Here is an 18793-nt window from a genome sequence, read left to right on the forward strand (position 1 = left end):
TGTCTCGGTGAAACCTAACTGTCCCAGCCTTATGTCTGGCCTTGGGCTCATGGAATCATTCTCTAAGGCCATGAAGCTCGTAAAAACGAGTGGCGGATGCTTAGTGTGTTTTGGAGGGATGTGTGGAAGTTTGTGTCTTATGTGCACATATACCGGGCGGCTTTTGCTGGCATTGGGCAATTTGTAGCTAGTCTTCTCTTTCGTGTTGCTACCAGGCATGGAGCGGATTTCTCTGACTGTAGGATACAACACAAAGTCCCTCCCAGTAAGGCTATCAGGCCCGCCACGGTTTCTTCCCTCTGTATGCCTGGGCAACGTGCTGCTGCTGAGGGCAGAAAGGATTGATCGCGAGGTTGGGATGAGGTCGTGGGGCAGGGAACTGCGGGGCATGACAGCCTTGAAGGGGCCTAGCTTAGTCACGGCCCTGCCCAGGACCTCCATTAAGTCCTTGTGGTAAGGGTCCTTGTCAGAGATCGGAGGGGCAGCCGGCGTCTCCTCCTTGTCCTCCTCCTCTATGTCACCCTCACTCTGAGTCCCTTCATCTGAGCCAGGATCTCCATAGGCGGAGGGAAGGCAGAGGAAGGCCGGAGTAGTGGATACAGAAGAAGGGGTCCGTAAGATCCACCTCTACATGTTCCGAGGCATTGGGCGCACTCTCCGTGACCGTCCCTCCCCGACATGCACTTGATGCACTGTATTATCCTGGAAGGTGACGACACCTCGGCCTGAGGAGAAACAAATGGTTAAAAACCAGAAAAACCAGAAGGAATCCATCTGGTACCCTCACTCAAAGCTTGAGAACACTGTGAGTGTGATTGGGAAGGCGATTATAAAATAATTACCTCAGAATCCTGTCTCCTGCAAGCGTGACACTTTAGCTAGCTAGCTAGAAGGACCGTTAGCAAAGAGTGGCTAGAAAGCTAGCTGACTCAGGCTTCTAAATGGACAGACGTCAAAGTAATCTAAAATTAAAATATATATATATTTGCCGCTCGGGCGAAGGCGTAGGCTGTCCGAAATTGAGCAATTTCGATGAAAAAAAAGTAAAGATGAATTTTCAGATGATAAGAATTTGATTTCCACCCCACTGTAACACAGTACTTTGTTAGCCAGCAATACACATACGGATTTCAGTAGATAAACTAAAGTTAGCTAGCTAGAGCACAAAGCACAGCCCAACACAAGTTATAGCAAAGACAGTACAGTATGAAGATAGGCTAAAACTGCTTCTCCAATAGAAATCCCAGATCACACTTGTAGGCGATGTCATGGCGATTGATATTGGCTAGCTAAGCCCATACGCAAAAACACGTAATCGGTTCTAACGGTCGTCTCGCGCCAAACTGTGCATGTGCAGGCCATCAAATCAAAGGCACTCCTTCAATATAAAGTAGTTATTGACTAAAATAAAAACGTGTCCGTTTGTCACTTTCACAAAGTTGGAGTAACAAAATGTTCAATTACTTAAGACATTGGCTTGAATCTAGGTTGTGCCTTTAGATTTCGAGAAAATGAATAACTAAGGAAGAATTTTTCACTTCTCTCATTGTCTTCTCAAACCCCAAACCCAGGACAGGTCTGCTTCACAAGCGTTGCCGGAAGTCTCGCGATGTTGTGTCTCTGGGTTTAGAAATGTCTGTGGTTGTAGTCTTTCAGAGACTGGAAAAAATGTGTCTGCTTGTATATTTAGCAATAAATCTGCAGATAGGAACATCGCAGAAAGATGTCCAATGGCTCTATCGAACAAGGACAACCATATCTACACCCACAAAAACGTGTAGATACACCGGAAGCCATCATAGGGTGTATAATTCAGTGCGTGAAGCCCAGACCTGCCTTCCTCCTGGGCAATTATGTTTGAAACACATCTCACTGTCCTAGAAATGCCTCGGACACGATGAAAACAAGCCCAGATTCCCCCAGGGTGAAATTCCCATTTACAAAAATGATATTACTGTATTTGGCATTATTCTTTGTGAGATATGATTCACTGCATAAAACTGGTAGGTGACTTTGAAACAGCCAATGGGCATGTTCCTCTGCCCAGGCGTTGCCAGATCAAACAACACCTGAATATTTATTTTCTGTATCAGCTAAGCACATCATATTTTATAGCATTGGTTGATGCAAGCAACGTCTGAGCACTGAACTGAAACACTGCCCATAATTTGGCTTCTTGGCACATTCAAAACAACTGGGAACTTGTGCCGCATTCAAAACAACTGGGAACTCGGAAATCTCCAACTTCCGACTTCAGTGCATTCAAGACAACTGGGAACTCTGAAAAAAACGAGCTCCGACTGGGAAAGTCGTTTTGAACAGTCATCCAACTCGAAATTCAAATTTGGAAACTCAGGCCTCTATCTAGAGCTTAGATTTTCTGAAATGAAGATCACTGACGTCATGATTTGATCTAATATTTTTCAGAGTTCTTGTGCTGCGTTCAAAACAACTGGGAAATCTGAAAAATACGAGGTCAAATTATGACCTCAAGGATTTTCAGGTCGGAAAGTCGGAGCACTAGAAAGAGGCCTGTTCCCGAGTTGGAATTCCGCGTTGGATGACCATTCAAATAAATTGTTCCCAGATGGAGCTCGTTTTTTTTCCAGAGTTCCCAGTTGTTTTGAACTTGCTAAAGTCTGAGGTTTCCGAGATCCCAGTTCCGAGTTCCCAGTTGTTTTGAATGTGCTAAAGTCTGAGGTTTCCGAGATCCCAGTTCCGAGTTCCCAGTTGTTTTGAACATGGCATTGAAAGCACCAACAGTTTCCCTGGGCTCGGTTGGTGCTTATGGTCAGAGAGGGAAAGTCGAAGCGAGAGGCCCCACTCTGCCTAGAAAATCTGTCTTCTCCAGCAGGTGACGTTGTTTAGTTTCTTTCGCTCACCAAGCGAGGAGTTTTTGTAAGGAGAACGTGTCGAATTTGGTCAATCAAAAATGTAATGGCTTATTTGCTACATTAGGTTTATTTGTTCGAATATACGTGTTGTAATGGTTAGGTTGTTACGAGTGTACGGATATACGTAGGACACGTGACATCCCGGCAACTTTGTGAAAAAAACCTTTATATCGGAGTTGTCGCGAGATGGCTATGCATATTCATGACATGAGGCTAGTAGCGTAGCATATTATTGAATACAGGTGGTTGACGTTAACAACCCTAATCGCATATTCAAAAATGTGTTCAAATAATGAGATGTATCCACCAATCCAAAGATAGGAATATTGGGGAGCTTGACAGCCCTCTGTGCCACTTTGCGTTGTCAGGGCGGAGAGACAAGTATTGCCGTGTTCAAGTGCTAGTCAAACTCTGAAATTTCAGATTTGCTAACTGGTTGTAGTTATACACCTGCCGCGTTCAATCAGTTACCAAGTCGGACATTTCCGAGTTTCCTAGTTCCGACTAGCACATGAAGGCGGGATAATAGCCATAATCTTTGGTATGAAAGTGTACACTTTTGTGAAATCCGTCATTACGCACAACTACGTAATACGTTCGCCCAATCAGCTAAGGAGCTTGAACCCCAGGAAAAAGGCAGATGATATGGCAGCTTTGTGAGCGACCAGGTGGAACTTGCTTTGTTAATACGGTTGAACGTCGGAATATGATTGTTTTATAACGCGGAAACGGGAAGAGGCAACTGCTCGAAATGATTTATTTGATAGTCATTTCCGCATTATCTGGCGCACTCATTACATTGGTATTACAGTTCTTACTGCTTTACCGGAGAAGCCCCGAGCCTATAGCCAGGACAGTGCAATATGTAAAAGCAGTGCCTGATCCCGCCTTGAAGGATTACTTTAATAACCAACATGCCGAATCAGGCCAGCAACAACAAGACAACGCAGCATCTGCTGCATCCAAACAGCAAGAGGCCATCTCTCCCAGGCAACAGGAAGCGGCTGTCACAAGCAGTAGCCCTAAACAACAACCGCCACCGCATTGTCAAAGCGAGCCAATCCACACCTCCAAACCGGAGACTTGCAATTTTCTAAATGCTATCTTTTTGTTCCTATTCAGAGAACTCCGCGACACTCCCGTCGTTAGGCACTGGTTGACCAAAAAGATCAAGGTGGAGTTCGAGGAACTATTACAAACCAAGACAGCTGGTCGGCTGTTGGAGGGACTCAGTCTCAGGGATATCTCTTTGGGTAATTCTTTGCCCGTGTTTAAAACGGCCAAACTTATTAATCCAGTGCGTTTAAATGAAGACGGCATGCCCGAGGAACTCAATTTCGAAGTGGACCTTGAATATAATGGGGGATTCCATCTAGCAATTGATGTAGACCTTGTTTTTGGGAAGTCAGCCTACCTGTTCGTAAAGATGACGCGTGTGGTTGGAAGACTGAAGCTGCAGTTCACTCGCGTGCCTTTTACGCACTGGTCCTTCACGTTCCTTGAGGACCCATTGATAGACTTCGAGGTGAAGTCACAGTTCGAGGGAAGGCCCTTGCCTCAGCTCACCTCAATCATTGTCAACCAGTTGAAAAGAGTCATCAAGAAGAAACACACCTTGCCAAATTACAAAATCAGGTAAAACTTGCTCAGAAACTACCATTTATATTTGTTTAGGTCTATGCAAGTCAGTAGGCCTTCCGAGATGGTCAAAAATGTGTATAATCAACATTTCAAGCTAACCTAAGGACTATGGAAAGTGGCCCCCAACAGCCTCACTTCTATTTCCATAGTTCCAAGATCTGTAAGATTCATATTTGGACTAATACATAGGCCCAGAGCCTTCTATTTGGCTCAATTTAAGGCTCTGTTTAGGCCTTTTAGCCTACTGCAACCTTTTAGAAAAATGTTTAGTTTAAAAAATGGGACACCATGTTATTGAAAGGTTTAATGACAACAAACCAGCCATGGCATACCCACTGTCAGTATTAGTATAAAGTCTTGAGACATGGGACGGCACCTGTTGCAAAGGAAGCCATTGAGGGACATCATGGCTGCAGACCTATGAAATGATAAAGGATAGTGTTCATCCTTTTGAGACGGAGGAGTGCCCTCCTGTCACTACATTGAGAAAGTTTTGAAATGATCACAACCTGGTGTGAAATAGTGACACTTAAACATTTAGCCAACACTTGTGTAAAACTGAAAAACTAAAGCTTTTTAGTACTTCCCTGTTAGTAACATGAATGCATGTGAAGCATCTTTTCACCTCCTCTCCTATTTATTTAGTCTCTTTATTCAGGCACCATTTTGCAGATGGGTTATTTACTGGAAGTGTTCACCTTCACTCTTGTATTTGGTTGCATTCTCATAAGTAAAAAAACACACAAAAAAAACTATGTAGACTAAGCTAGGCCTGAAAGTTTACAGATTTTCTATAGACGTATGTCACAGCCTAAATTTAAGTTGAATTAATTATATATTTCCATACTAAATTAGGCTATTATGTTACCGTAATGTTGTTACAGTGTAACTTCTCAGGTATAAGAGCAATTTGTTAAGTGTTCCCTTTCAACGAGACTAGGCCTAAATGTTGAATAAATCGAGGCTATTTAAAGATGCGGAAAACTAACCTATTGAATTATGCTGAAAAGGTAGGCCTTAGCCTATCACCTGTAGAAGTTGCTATGGTTGACCTTCTTCTAAGTGCTTCTATTGGCTCCGTCAGCTTATCACAAATGCTGTGACTGCACTTACATGGCACACTGACCCATGCAGCTGGCTTATCTGTGTTTTGTTTGGAAGGGTTACACTGGTGTGCTGGAACTGCAGCGATTGCCGCATTGGAACATCAAAACTTCTCTATACATTCAGTCTCCTGTACAGCGTGATTAACATTATTCCTGTCACATTCCTTTGCTTTGATTGTTAGAATAGCACTATTCCAGCAAAATATTATCTTATTGCCTGTTCTATCCTTTGAAGTGAAATGCACTTCACACATCCTGGGTAGGTTATTTGCAGGTGCGTTGGAGATTCGCTAGAATGTAGCATGCCAAAATCACTTTTTTAGTTTGCTATTAGCCTACTATGATTTATTCCAAGATGTTGTCTCTGCGTGTGAGAAAAAGTTGTTTGCTTTTGGGCAAATCCACACTAACAGTTGCCAAACTTGCAAAGTCTGTTACCAAACTTTGCATCTGCACTGTTCTGCAAGTAAATGTGTTTTTGTTAAATTTTCTGTGGAAATTGTTAAAAGTAGTCCTTGTGCATAGAGTTGTATGGTTGGTTGAACTTTGCAATAATTTATTATTGTTTGACATACACTACCGTTCAAAAGTTTGGGGTCACTTAGAAATGTCCTTGTTTTCGAAAGAAATTACATCAAATTGATCAGAAATACAGTGTAGACATTGTTAATGTTGTAAATGGCTATTGTAGCTGGAAACTGCTGATTTTTAATGGAATATCTACATAGGTGTACTGAGGCCCATTATCAGCAACCATCAGTCCTGTGTTCCAATGGCACGTTGTGTTTGCTAATCCAAGTTTATCATTTTAAAAGGCTAATTGATCATTAGAAAACCCTTTTGCAATTATGTTAGCACAGCTGAAAACTGTTGTGCTGATTTAAAGAAGCAATAAAACTGTCCTTCTTGAGACTAGTTGAGTATCTGGAGCATCAGCAATTGTGGGTTCGATTACAGGATCAAAATGGCCAGAAACAAATAACTTTCTTCTGAAACTCGTCAGTCTATTCTTGTTCTGAGAAATGAAGGCTATTCCATGCGAGAAATTGCCAAGAAACTGAAGATCTCGTACAACGGTGTGTACTATTCCCTTCACAGAGCAGCGCAAACTGTCTCTAACCAGAATAGAAAGAGGATTGGGAGGCCCCGGTGCACAACTGAGCAAGAGGACAAATACATTAGTGTCTAGTTTGAGAAACAGACGCCTCACAGGTCCTCAACAGCTTCATTAAATAGTACCCGCAAAACACCAGTCTCAACGTCAGTGAAGAGGCGACTCCGGGATGTTGACCTTCTAGGCAGAGTTGCAAAGAAAAAGCCATATCTCAGACTGGCCAATAAAAAGAAAAGATTAAGATGGGCAAAATAACACAGACACTGGACAGAGGAGGATTGGAAGAAAGTGGTATGGACAGACTAATCGAAGTTTGAGGTGTTTGGATCACAAAGAAGAACATTTGTGAGACGCTAGCCAAATAAAAAGATGCTGGAGGAGTGCTTGATGCCATCTGTCAAGCATGGTGGAGGCAATGTGATGGTCTGGGGGTGCTTTGGTGGTGGTAAAGTGGGAGATTTGTACAGGGTAAAAGGGATCTTGAAGAAGGAAGGCTATCACTCCATTTTGCAACGCCATGCCATACCCTGTGGACGGCGCTTGATTGGCGCCAATTTCCTCCTACAACAGGACAATGACCCAAAGCACAGCTCCAAACTATGCAATAACTATTTAGGGAAGAAGCAGTCAGCTGGTATTCTGTCTATGATGGAGTGGCCAGCACAGTCACCGGATCTCAATAGGAGCTGTTGTGGGAGCAGCTTGACTGTATGGTACATAAGAAGTGCCCATCAAATCAATCCAACTTGTGGGAGGTGCTTCAGGAAGCATGGGGTGAAATCTCTTCAGATTACCTCAACAAATTGACAACTAGAATGCCAAAGGTCTGCAAGGCTGTAATTGCTGCAAATGGAGGATTCTTTGACGAAAGCAAAGTTTGAATGACACAATTATTTATATAAAAAATCATTATTTCTAACCTTGTCAATTGCATTTTGCTATATTTCCTATTCAAACTCATTTCATGTATGTTTTCATGGAAAACAAGGACATTTCTAAGTGACCCTAAACGTTTGAACGGTAGTGTACATTTTTAAAGTGAAAAATCAGAGTCAAACTTTGCATCTGCACTGTTCTTCAAGTAGTGGTCCTCTGTAGCTCAGCTGGTAGAGCACGGCGCTTGTAACGCCAAGGTAGTTGGTTCGATCCCCGGGACCACCCATACACAAAAATGTATGCACGCATGACTAAGTCGCTTTGGATAAAAGCGTCTGCTAAATGGCTTATTATTATTATTATTATTATTATTATTATTATTATAGTGCTGAGCGAATAACCGAAAAGTCCGTTTTTTATTTTATTTTATTTTTTTTACAATTAATTGACCGACATTGTTTCAATTATTTTAATTCCATTTTTTTTTTCTGTGAGCTCAATGCATACATTGCACAGTTTCTCTAGAGATAAATCAGATCAAGCCTAAACTGCGATGTAGTAGGGAGTTGTAGTTTCCAACAGGCCAATATTCAACATAGTTTAGCACATAAAACATGGTAATTAACTACAATGACCATAATCCATTGCACATCTACTTGTCCGGTCTGTGCTTCTTTTATGCCTGCTACAGAAGAGGCAGAAGAATGCACGATCGTGAGGGGATGTAGAGAGCAGCTGTTGCTTCGCGAGATATCTCTACTTGAAAATACATGATCTAAGTGATTGATCGTTGGTATTCAGCAGTCTTAAAAGTATGCCTTTATTTGCTTTGAAGAACTACAAAATAGTGTTTTTGTCAGAAAGCATAGGGAGCAGCTCTATAGAGATGAGGTGTTGACTTGGAATGAAATAAAACAAATGTAATATACACAACATAAATGTTTTATTAAAGTAAAGCAATGTTAATAAGTGATAAGCAGTAATGGCCAGTCACTACCATCATGGGACTTTTAATTGTTTTATTCTGTATTGTTACAGCATTCAACCCAAATAATCGAAGTCGAAATGCCTGATATTTTTTAAAATAATCGAACCGAAACTGAACTGTCTTCAAAAAGCACTAATCGCTCAGCACTATCTTCAAGGAAATGTGTTTTAGTAAAATTCAGTGGAAATTGTTAAAAGTCGTCCTTGTGCATGGTGTTGTATGGTTTGTTTAACTTTGCAATCATTGGCATACATTTTAAAGTGAGTCTCCGCATCACTGTGTTACCGTGGAATTGCCCTTTTCAGAATGCGTAGTGTAATATGTTCTGGTCCATTACAAATAATGTTTATCATTGTTCTACCTGGCTGTTGGTTATCTCCCCAATTTTGTGATATCCAATTGGTAGTTAGTCTTGTCCCATCGCTGCAACTCCCCTACGGACTCGGGAGAGGCGAAGTTTGAGAGCCATGCGTTCTCCGAAACACGACCCTGCCAAGACGCACTGCTTCTTGACATACTTCTAGCTTAACCCAGAAGCCGCACCAATGTGTGGAGGAAACACTGTCCAGCTGGCGACCGAAGTTAGCTTGCAGGCGCCCGGCCCGCCACAAGGAGTCGCTAGAGCGCGATGGGACAAGGAAATCCCCGCCGGCCAAACCCTCCCCTAACCCGGACGACGCTGGGCCAATTGTGTGCCGCCTCATGGGTCTCCCGGTCACGGCTGGCTGTGACACCTCAAGCACTGCGATGCAGTGCCTTAGACCGCTGCGCCACTCGGGAGGCCCCTGGCTGTTGCTTTTTACATGTTTTATTTGATATCATCATTTTTAACACAGTAATGCAGCGAACGGTCCCTACAAAACCAGCATTTCTCAATGATTTAGGTTAATCTCACCTAATTACATAAATGTAATCAGGCATTTATTGCTGTTTAAATTCCAGAGAATGTGAGAAGGCACATTGTTTCACTTGAAAATCAATGAAACGCTGGCTTGTGTCTGACAAAATGAACAGACTTTCCTTTTATCCACCATATGTACTGTGTGGGCTGCAGAGCAGGCAAACAATGGTTTGGGTTGTTTTGTTAGAACAACAACTAAATGTAGCTAATTAATGTCCCTCTGTGCGGCCACAGACCTCTACTGGCATGGCATAGCCACTTCTTGTGAAAGATCCGGTTCGGATCATGTGTGGGAGCTAACTGTTAATTGTAGGCTAAATGCACCAATCTGGAGGAGTTGCCTAAAATGGTGCATGTGTGTGAGGTGCCCATGATAAGGCCTCTGACTGACAGAGCAAGCGAGGGTTCTGAGGTGATGTGATATTAAAAAGCCTTTGAGGACGGAGCAGTGGACATTAGGATTAGCTGAATGTCACAGATGGCAGGACTCTGGAGGGGAGGGGGGCTGGAGGTAATCCAGGCTTTTACAACGCCAAATCAGATCAAAAGCAATATGAATACAGTTACTGAAACGGTGGGGAATGAGACACCTCTATAGCGTAGAATAAAGATTTATCTCTGCAGTAAGTTTTAGAGGGTAACATTCTTTATGTTCCAGATTTATGTTGAGAATTGGAGTTATGACCTCTCTCTCTACTGTACACTACTCTACAAACCTGACAGCTTTGTGAGACCTGACAGAGTCTTCCTGGTTTCTGAATGGAATTTTCAGTAGATAGGAGACGCTGCAGTTAAAAAGCATGAGATAAATGGCTAAGTACTCAACCTTTTACTTGCTCCTATCTTCACTTAAGGCAATCCTGATTATCCTGCAACCTCTGCAAGCCCACATGGTGTGGATTGGAGAGTTCTTACTTGTTTACATACGTTGCAAATACACCCAATGTTACGTTCAAGTGGTAGGTATTCTTAGTATAATAGATGGGGGTGGTGGACAGATCCATGCTGAATTTCAGCCTCAGATGGTATTAAGGCTCTTAAGACATTTTTGATCAGAGAATTTAAACATAAAATAGAAGAATTCTTAGACACTGGACCAGTGTTAGACTTGGGCACATCATTCACCACATTCCCGATCTGCCAGGTAGGGGGCCAATCACTTGGTGGATCAGATCAGAGTCAAATGCACTAAGCCATTCACCCCTGTCCCCATCCTTATCTGAGAGTGGACAGGACAGATCAGATTGGCATAATTTTTTTGTAAGCTTGGGTTTACCGTGTGTCATTCCTTTCTCATTGTCATGACTTTGGGTGGTTGTTGGATTGCCTGAAATTATTTTAGTTTGAGATGTGCTGGATCATCAGTAATGGGTGAAGCCTCATGGTGTTGGAGCCATTACGGCATCAAACTCACCCCCCATCCCCACCATCCCTCACTTATCCACTGTCAGCTGGGTTGTTTCTTACATAATTGCTCTCCAGACATCTGTTATTCCTTCACTTTAACCTCTATCTTTGTCTCTCTCTCTGTCTCTCTCTGTCTCTCTCTGTCTCTCTCTGTCTCTCTCTGTCTCTCTCTCTGTGCTCTTTGACTCTACATGCTGGGGGAGGGACACAGCTGGACACAGCACAGTTTTACATGTAGGTAGCCACTTCTCCTCTTAGCTCCACTCTGGATAACCTGGGACGTCAGAAACTTCATTGATTGAGCTGTCATTGTTGTTTAGCTGTTCTATTGGATCCCAGAGAGGGAGAAAATAGGTTTATAAAACAATGAAGCTAGAAGTAACCTCCCGAGTGGCGCAGTGGTCTAAGGCACTGGCATCCTGGTTCGAATCCAGGCTCTATCGTAGCCGGCCGCGACCGGGAGACCCATGGGGCGGCGCACAATTGGCCCAGCGTCGTCCAGGGTAGGGGAGGGAATGGCCGCCAGGGATGTAGCTCAGTTGATAGAGCATGGCGTTTGCAATGCCAGGGTTGTGGGTTCGATTCCCACGGGGGGCCAGTATGAAAAATTAAAATAAAATAATGTATGCACTCACTAACTGTAAGTCGCTCTGGATAAGAGCGTCTGCTAAAATGACTAAAATGTAAGTAATACTACAGCCTCTAACCAGAGAGCCACCATTTTGGTGCAATAATGCACTTGTCTTTTTTTACGTCATACAGAAAAACGTGTGTGCAAGGACCAATCTCCGCCTATGTCCAACCTCTCTGTCAATAGAACAACCTATTGCATACTCTTGCATAAGTGTGTGTTAGTGACTGGTGCTCAAGGTGGGGTGACCACATTTAAAATACCCAAATGAGGGACAACGGTATTTTGCGGGACAGTGTAGCCTACATGAATAATTTTTGGGGGCAGCACCCCCCATCAAACACAAATCCCCTTCCTGCTGCGCCCAGCGAGCTAACTAAAGTGCACCTAGCCTACTCTTTTGTCTCACGCCAAATTTGGTGATGCAGAAAACGATGCACATGTCTAGCTGTTTTCTGAAAATATTTTCTGGTTGGTTTCAGGGAATATGAGACTTTTAAAACGGGATTGAGAAGCAAATATGTTGAATGAGCAACTAATGAGCATCGACAGCCTCACAAGTTTGATGAAATTACCTTATGTTTCAGTCTAATACGGCAATTTACATACTTTTGTAGCTCTTTGTTAAACGCACGCTTTTTGTAAGTAGTTAACTGTCCAAGTTTCTCCAAGTTTTAAATAAAATTTAGCCCAAAAGGATTTGACAAATGTGATTGGTTGAGATAGGCCAATGGCGCTGTGCAGAATATCAGATCTCAACAACGATTGGAGAATTGTTTAACATCAGTACCACATCCTTATGATATATCTTGTCATAAGCACAACGTGACTGCAAAAGATACAGGTTGGAATGTCTATTCTCGTCAAATGAATTGGAAGTCTGAGTGAAATATGTGATAAATCAACCTTTTTTGTAAATTAGTGGTGTTCATTTGTTGATAAAATGCGGGACACAATTGTTTGGTTGCGGGACGTGGGCCGAAGGGCCAAAATGCAGGACTTTCCTGCACAATCCGGGACATGTGGTCACCCTAGGTCATGGAATTTTGGATGACGGTAATTGGCCAGCCACAAAAATTATGTATGTTTTCTCCTCTCTACTCCTGACTGCATGTGCTATGTGTGCTGCAGCTGCAATGTGGGGGGTGTTGCCTAGGCAACCGAAGACTCCTTTGCTCCAACACGCTGGGTCATCATTAGCTTCCATAGCCACAAAGTCATAATTATGGCTGAACCCTGCCCCTTTCTACAATTTATCTTCTTAAAATTCAACCCTAAACCATAACCACACTGCTAACCTTAAACCAACACCTTGCTTGTTTCAGCAAGGACCAAGAAAGTTGAATCATGTTGTCAAGAGTCCATGTTACCGCGGAAATGGACACAACCGCACGAATGCCCGGCCGTCCCGTCTTCAGTCAGTTGCTCATTCCACAAAAAAATGGACGGTTATTTTCATTAGTCTTCATCCATAACCATCGGTTATACGGTAATTGTGCCAGCCCTAGGTCAGGGTTCTAATCAAAATACTTTTGAAAGTTTTGTTTGCTAATGTGTTGAAAAGGAGCCCTGTAGTTATACACACAAAGCCCACTGCAATGGATGTTGTTCATGACATCCTGATAATGAATAACTGAATCGATTCCTTTGCTCGAAATGTGGATTTTTTTTTTACAAGACGCCAGACATTTTTTTTTTTTTTAAATTTACGTCATTTAGCAGATGCTCTTATCCAGAGCGACTTACAAATTGGTGCATTCACCTTATAGCCAGTGGGATAACCACTTTACAATATGTTTTTTATTTTATTTATTTTTTTGGGGGGTGGGGTAAGGGGGGGGTAGAAGGATTACATTTACATTTACATTTACGTCATTTAGCAGACGCTCTTATCCAGAGCGACTTACATAAGCATTTAGGGTTAAGTGCCTTGCTCAAGGGCACATCGGCAGATTTTTCACCTAGTCGGCTCGGGGATTAGAACCAGCGACCTTTCGATTACTGGCACAACGCTCTTAGCCACTAAGCTACCTGCCGATTACTTTATCCTATCCCAGGTATTCCTTAAAGAGGTGGGGTTTCAAGTGTCTCCGGAAGGTGGTGAGTGACTCCGCTGTCCTGGCGTCGTGAGGGAGCTTGTTCCACCATTGGGGTGCCAGAGCAGCGAACAATTTTGACTGGGCTGAGCGGGAATTGTGCTTCCGCAGGCCAGAGGTGGATGAACGCAATGCCCTCGTTTGGGTGTAGGGACTGATCAGAGCCTGAAGGTACGGAGGTGCCGTTCCCCTCACAGCTCCGTAGGCAAGGACCATGGTCTTGTAGCAGATGTGAGCTTCAACTGGAAGCCAGTGGAGTGTGCGGAGGAGCGGGGTGACGTGAGAGAACTTGGGAAGGTTGAACACCAGACGGGCTGCGGCATTCTGGATGAGTTGTAGGGGTTTAATGGCACAGGCAGGGAGCCCAGCCAACAGCGAGTTGCAGTAACCCAGACGGGAGATGACAAGTGCCTGGATTAGGACCTGTGCCGCTTCCTGTGTAAGGCAGGGTCGTACTCTCCGAATGTTGTAGAGCATGAACCTACAGGATCGGGTCACCGCCTTGATGTTAGCGGAGAACGACAGGGTGTTGTCCAGGATCACGCCAAGGCTCTTTGCACTCTGGGAGGAGGACACAACAGAGTTGTCAACCATGATAGCGAGATCATGGAACAGGCAGTCCTTCCCCGGGAGGAAGAGCAGCTCCGTCTTGCCGAGGTTCAGCTTGAGGTGGTGATCCGTCATCCACACTGATATGTCTGCCAGACATGCAGAGATGCGATTCGCCACCTGGTTATCAGAAGGGGGAAAGGAGAAGATTAGTTGTGTGTCGTCTGCGTAGCAATGATAGGAGAGGCCATGTGAGGATATGACAGAGCCAAGTGACTTGGTGTATAGCGAGAATAGGAGAGGGCCTAGAACTGAGCCCTGGGGGACACCAGTGGTGAGAGCACGTGGTGCGGAGACAGATTCTCGCCACGCCACTTGGTAGGAGCGACCTGTCAGGTAGGACGCAATCCAAGAGTGAGCCGCGCCGGAGATGCCCAACTCGGAGAAGGTGGAGAGGAGGATCTGATGGTTCACAGTATCAAAGGCAGCAGACCGGTCTAGAAGGACAAGAGCAGAGGAGAGAGAGTTAGCTTTAGCAGTGCGGAGAGCCTCCGTGACACAGAGAAGAGCAGTCTCAGTTGAATGACCAGTCTTGAAACCTGACTGGTTTGGATCAAGAAGGTCATTCTGAGAGAGATAGCAAGAGAGTTGGCTAAAGACGGCACGCTCAAGAGTTTTGGAGAGAAAAGAAAGAAGGGATACTGGTCTGTAGTTGTTGACATCGGAGGGATCGAGTGTTGGTTTTTTGAGAAGGGGTGCAACTCTCGCTCTCTTGAAGACGGAAGGGACATAGCCAGCGGTCAAGGATGAGTTGATGAGCGAGGTGAGGTAAGGGAGAAGGTCTCCGGAAATGGTCTGGAGAAGAGAGGAGGGGATAGGGTCAAGCGGACAGGTTGTTGGGCGGCCGGCCGTCACAAGTCGCAAGATTTCATCTGGAGAGAGAGGGGAGAATGAAGTCAAAGCATAGGGTAGGGCAGTGTGAGCAGGACCAGCGGTGTCATTTGACTTAATAAATGAGGATCGGATGTCATCAACCTTCTTTTCAAAATGGTTGACGAAGTCATCCACAGAGAGGGGGGAGGAGGATTCAGCAGGGAGGAGAAGGTGGCAAAGAGCTTCCTAGGGTTAGAGGCAGATGCTTGGAATTTAGAGTGGTAGAAAGTGGCTTTAGCAGCAGAAACAGGAAGAAAATGTAGAGAGGAGGGAGTGAAAAGATGCCAGGTCCACAGGGAGTCTATTTTTCCTCCATTTCCGCTCGGCTGCCCGGAGCCCTGTTCTGTGAGCTCGCAATGAGTCGTCAAGCCACGGAGCAGGAGGGGAGGACCGAGCCGGCCGGGAGGATAGGGGACATAGAGAATCAAAGAATGCAGAAAGGGAGGAGAGGAGGGTTGAGGAGGCAGAATCAGGAGATTGGAGGGAGAAGGATTGAGCAGAGGGAAGAGATGATAGGATGGAAGAGGAGAGAGTAGCGGGAGAGAGAGAGCGAAGGTTGCGACGGCGCATTACCATCTGAGTAGAGGCAGAGTGAGTAGTGTTGGAGGAGAGCGAGAGAGAAAAGGATACAAAGTAGTGGACGGAGACATGGAGGGGAGTTGCAGTGAGATTAGTAGAAGAACAGCATCTAGTAAAGATGAGGTCAAGCGTATTGCCTGCCTTGTGAGTAGGGGGAGACGGTGAGAGGATGAGGTCAAAAGAGGAGAGGAGTGGAAAGAAGGAGGCAGAGAGAAATTAGTCAAAGGTAGACGTAGGGAGGTTAAAGTCACCCAGAACTGTGAGGGGTGAGCCATCCTCAGGAAAGGAACTTATCAAGGCGTCAAGCTCATTGATGAACTCTCCAAGGGAACCTGGAGGGCGATAAATGATAAGGATGTTAAGCTTGAATGTGCTAGTGACTGTGACAGCATGGAATTCAAATGAGGAGATAGACAGATGGGTCAGGGGAAATAGAGATAATGTCAATTTGGGAGAGATCAGGATTCCTGTGCTACCACCCCGCTGACCAGATGCTCTCGGGGTATGCGAGAACACATGGTCAGACGAGGAGAGAGCAGTAGGAGTAGCAGTGTTTTCAGTAGTAATGGATAACTCACTGTCTATTAACTGTCTATTAACCTTTTCACGCGTGAGTTCCAAATATCTCTAACCGTTGCCCTTGCGTGAGTTTTTTTCATGCGCGTGATGTCAGAAGGCTCTCACTGTTCCAAAATGTAATTGTTACGCAACAAGACAGTTACCCACGCTGCCCTAAAACAAAGGCACGCTGCCTGCTAATTATCTATATGCTATGTTTCAAATTTTCAAATTATTTTCTAACAAGTTTTATTTTCTAACATTTTGAATTGAGGTGTGTTCCGCCTCCTCGTTAATTCACATAAGAAGTAGCCAATTTCAATGTTGCGGACAATTTATGTTTGAGGCTTTACTGAGCCCGGACCAACTTCTCTCTTCCCTAGTGTTTCCCCAGATCAAGTATGAAGACAATGCACATCCCTAGTCAGAGCAGGCCTTGCACAAACGTTTTCCCCCAGCACATTTTCTGGCTGGCGCCCACATTGCCTTCATGGTTGTTTTCCTTACAAATTGGACTTTGGACATGTGTGCATTCCTATCAAAGTAAGTGGCTTATTTTCTGTATATCGTGTTGTCGTTTCTGCTGTAGCACAGCGTATGAATGTATTGATCATAATGTATTTACTGTTTTATTTACATGTTTTCTGGTACTGGTGACAAATCATGCATTCCGATTCTTGCATAGATTGTAATGGACACATGATGTGTGTAAAATACTTTTTTGAATGTTGTACTGATTATGATGAGCTAATGCTAAGCTATTTGCCGGCTATGTGTGGCGCCATGTTTGTTGACATTATACAATGCATTCTGGTTGTCACGTAAGCGTCTGTCAGACCAAAGATGTTATAACAAGGGATTGAAAAACTGTATGGTTGAAAGAGATGGGGCAAAAGGAGTGGCTAATAAGTCTGGCCGCACATCTGACTGGTTGACTTACTGCAAATTGAGAAATTATGTGACGAAACTCAACAAAAAGAAGGAACTGAATTATGAAGCCAAGATCAATGATATAAAGAATGATGGAAAAAAACTTTGGAGTACTTTAAATGAAATTATGGGTAGAAAGACAAATTCAGCTCCATCTTTAATCGAATCAGATGGCTTATTCATCACAAAACCATTTGATGTTGCCAATTATTTTAATGATTACTTCATTGGCAAAGTGGGCAAACTTAGGCAGGAAATGCCAACAATAAACAGTGAGCCATAGTATTCATGCATAAAAAAAAAACAAATAATGAAAGAAAAACATTGCAAGTTTGAATTTTGTAAAGTTAATGTGGGAGAGGTGGAAAAATGATTGTTATCGATCAATAATGACAAACCTGGCATTGACAATTTAGATGGAAAGCTACTGAGGATGGTAGCTGACTCTATAGGCACTCCTATCTGTCATATCTTTAATCTGAGCCTAGAGGAAAGTCTGGAGGGAAGCCAAAGTAATTCCGCTGGCCAAGAATGGTAAAGCGGCCTTTACTGGTTCTAACAGTAGACCTATAAGCTTGCTGCCAGCTCTTAGCAATTTTTTTTCCAGAAAATTACATTGTAGGATTTTTAATGAATTTATTTGCAAATTGTGGTGGAAAATAAGTATTTGGTCACCTACAAACAAGCAAGATTTCTGGCTCTCACAGACCTGTAACTTCTTCTTTAAGAGGCTCCTCTGTCCTCCACTCGTTACCTGTATTAATGGCACCTGTTTGAACTTGTTATCAGTATAAAAGACACCTCTCCACAACCTCAAACAGTCACACTCCAAACTCCACTATGGCCAAGACCAAAGAGCTGTCAAAGGACACCAGAAACAAAATTGTAGACCTGCACCAGGCTGGGAAGACTGAATCTGCAATAGGTAAGCAGCTTGGTTTGAAGAAATCAACTGTGGGCGCAATTATTAGGAAATGGAAGACATACAAGACCACTGATAATCTCCCTCGATCTGGGGCTCCATGCAAGATCTCACCCCGTGGGGTCAAAATGATCACAAGAACGGTGAGCAAAAATCCCAGAACCACACGGGGGGACCTAGTGAATGACCTGCAGAGAGCTGGGACCAAAGTAACAAAGCCTACCATCAGTAACACACTACGCCGCCAGGGACTCAAATCCTGCAGTGCCAGACGTGTCCCCCTGCTTAAGCCAGTACATGTCCAGGCCCGTCTGAAGTTTGCTAGAGTGCATTTGGATGATCCAGAAGAGGATTGGGAGAATGTCATATGGTCAGATGAAACCAAAATAGAGCTTTTTGGTAAAAACTCAACTCGTCGTGTTTGGAGGACAAAGAATGCTGAGTTGCATCCAAAGAACACCATACCTACTGTGAAGCATGGGGGTGGAAACATCATGCTTTGGGGCTGTTTTTCTGCAAAGGGACCAGGACGACTGATCCGTGTAAAGGAAAGAATGAATGGGGCCATGTATCGTGAGATTTTGAGTGAAAACCTCCTTCCATCAGCAAGGGCATTGAAGATGAAACGTGGCTGGGTCTTTCAGCATGACAATGATCCCAAACACACC

General features: G+C 43.9%; 1 protein-coding gene across 1 annotated transcript in view; it reads left to right on the plus strand.

Moving 5' to 3' along the window:
* Positions 1-3548: 3548 nt before the first annotated feature.
* The window catches only part of LOC311131510 (PDZ domain-containing protein 8-like), a 97018-nt gene continuing 81773 nt past the window's right edge, over positions 3549-18793 (plus strand). The window contains exon 1 of the mRNA XM_084164540.1: positions 3549-4529. Within this exon, the coding sequence (XP_084020666.1) occupies positions 3646-4529 (884 nt within the window). The 5' untranslated portion in view covers positions 3549-3645. The remainder of the gene's footprint in view (positions 4530-18793) is intronic.

The sequence above is a fragment of the Coregonus lavaretus genome (genome assembly GCF_964263955.1).
Source record: "Coregonus lavaretus genome assembly, chromosome: 1".
Classification (NCBI taxonomy): Eukaryota; Metazoa; Chordata; class Actinopteri; order Salmoniformes; family Salmonidae; genus Coregonus; species Coregonus lavaretus.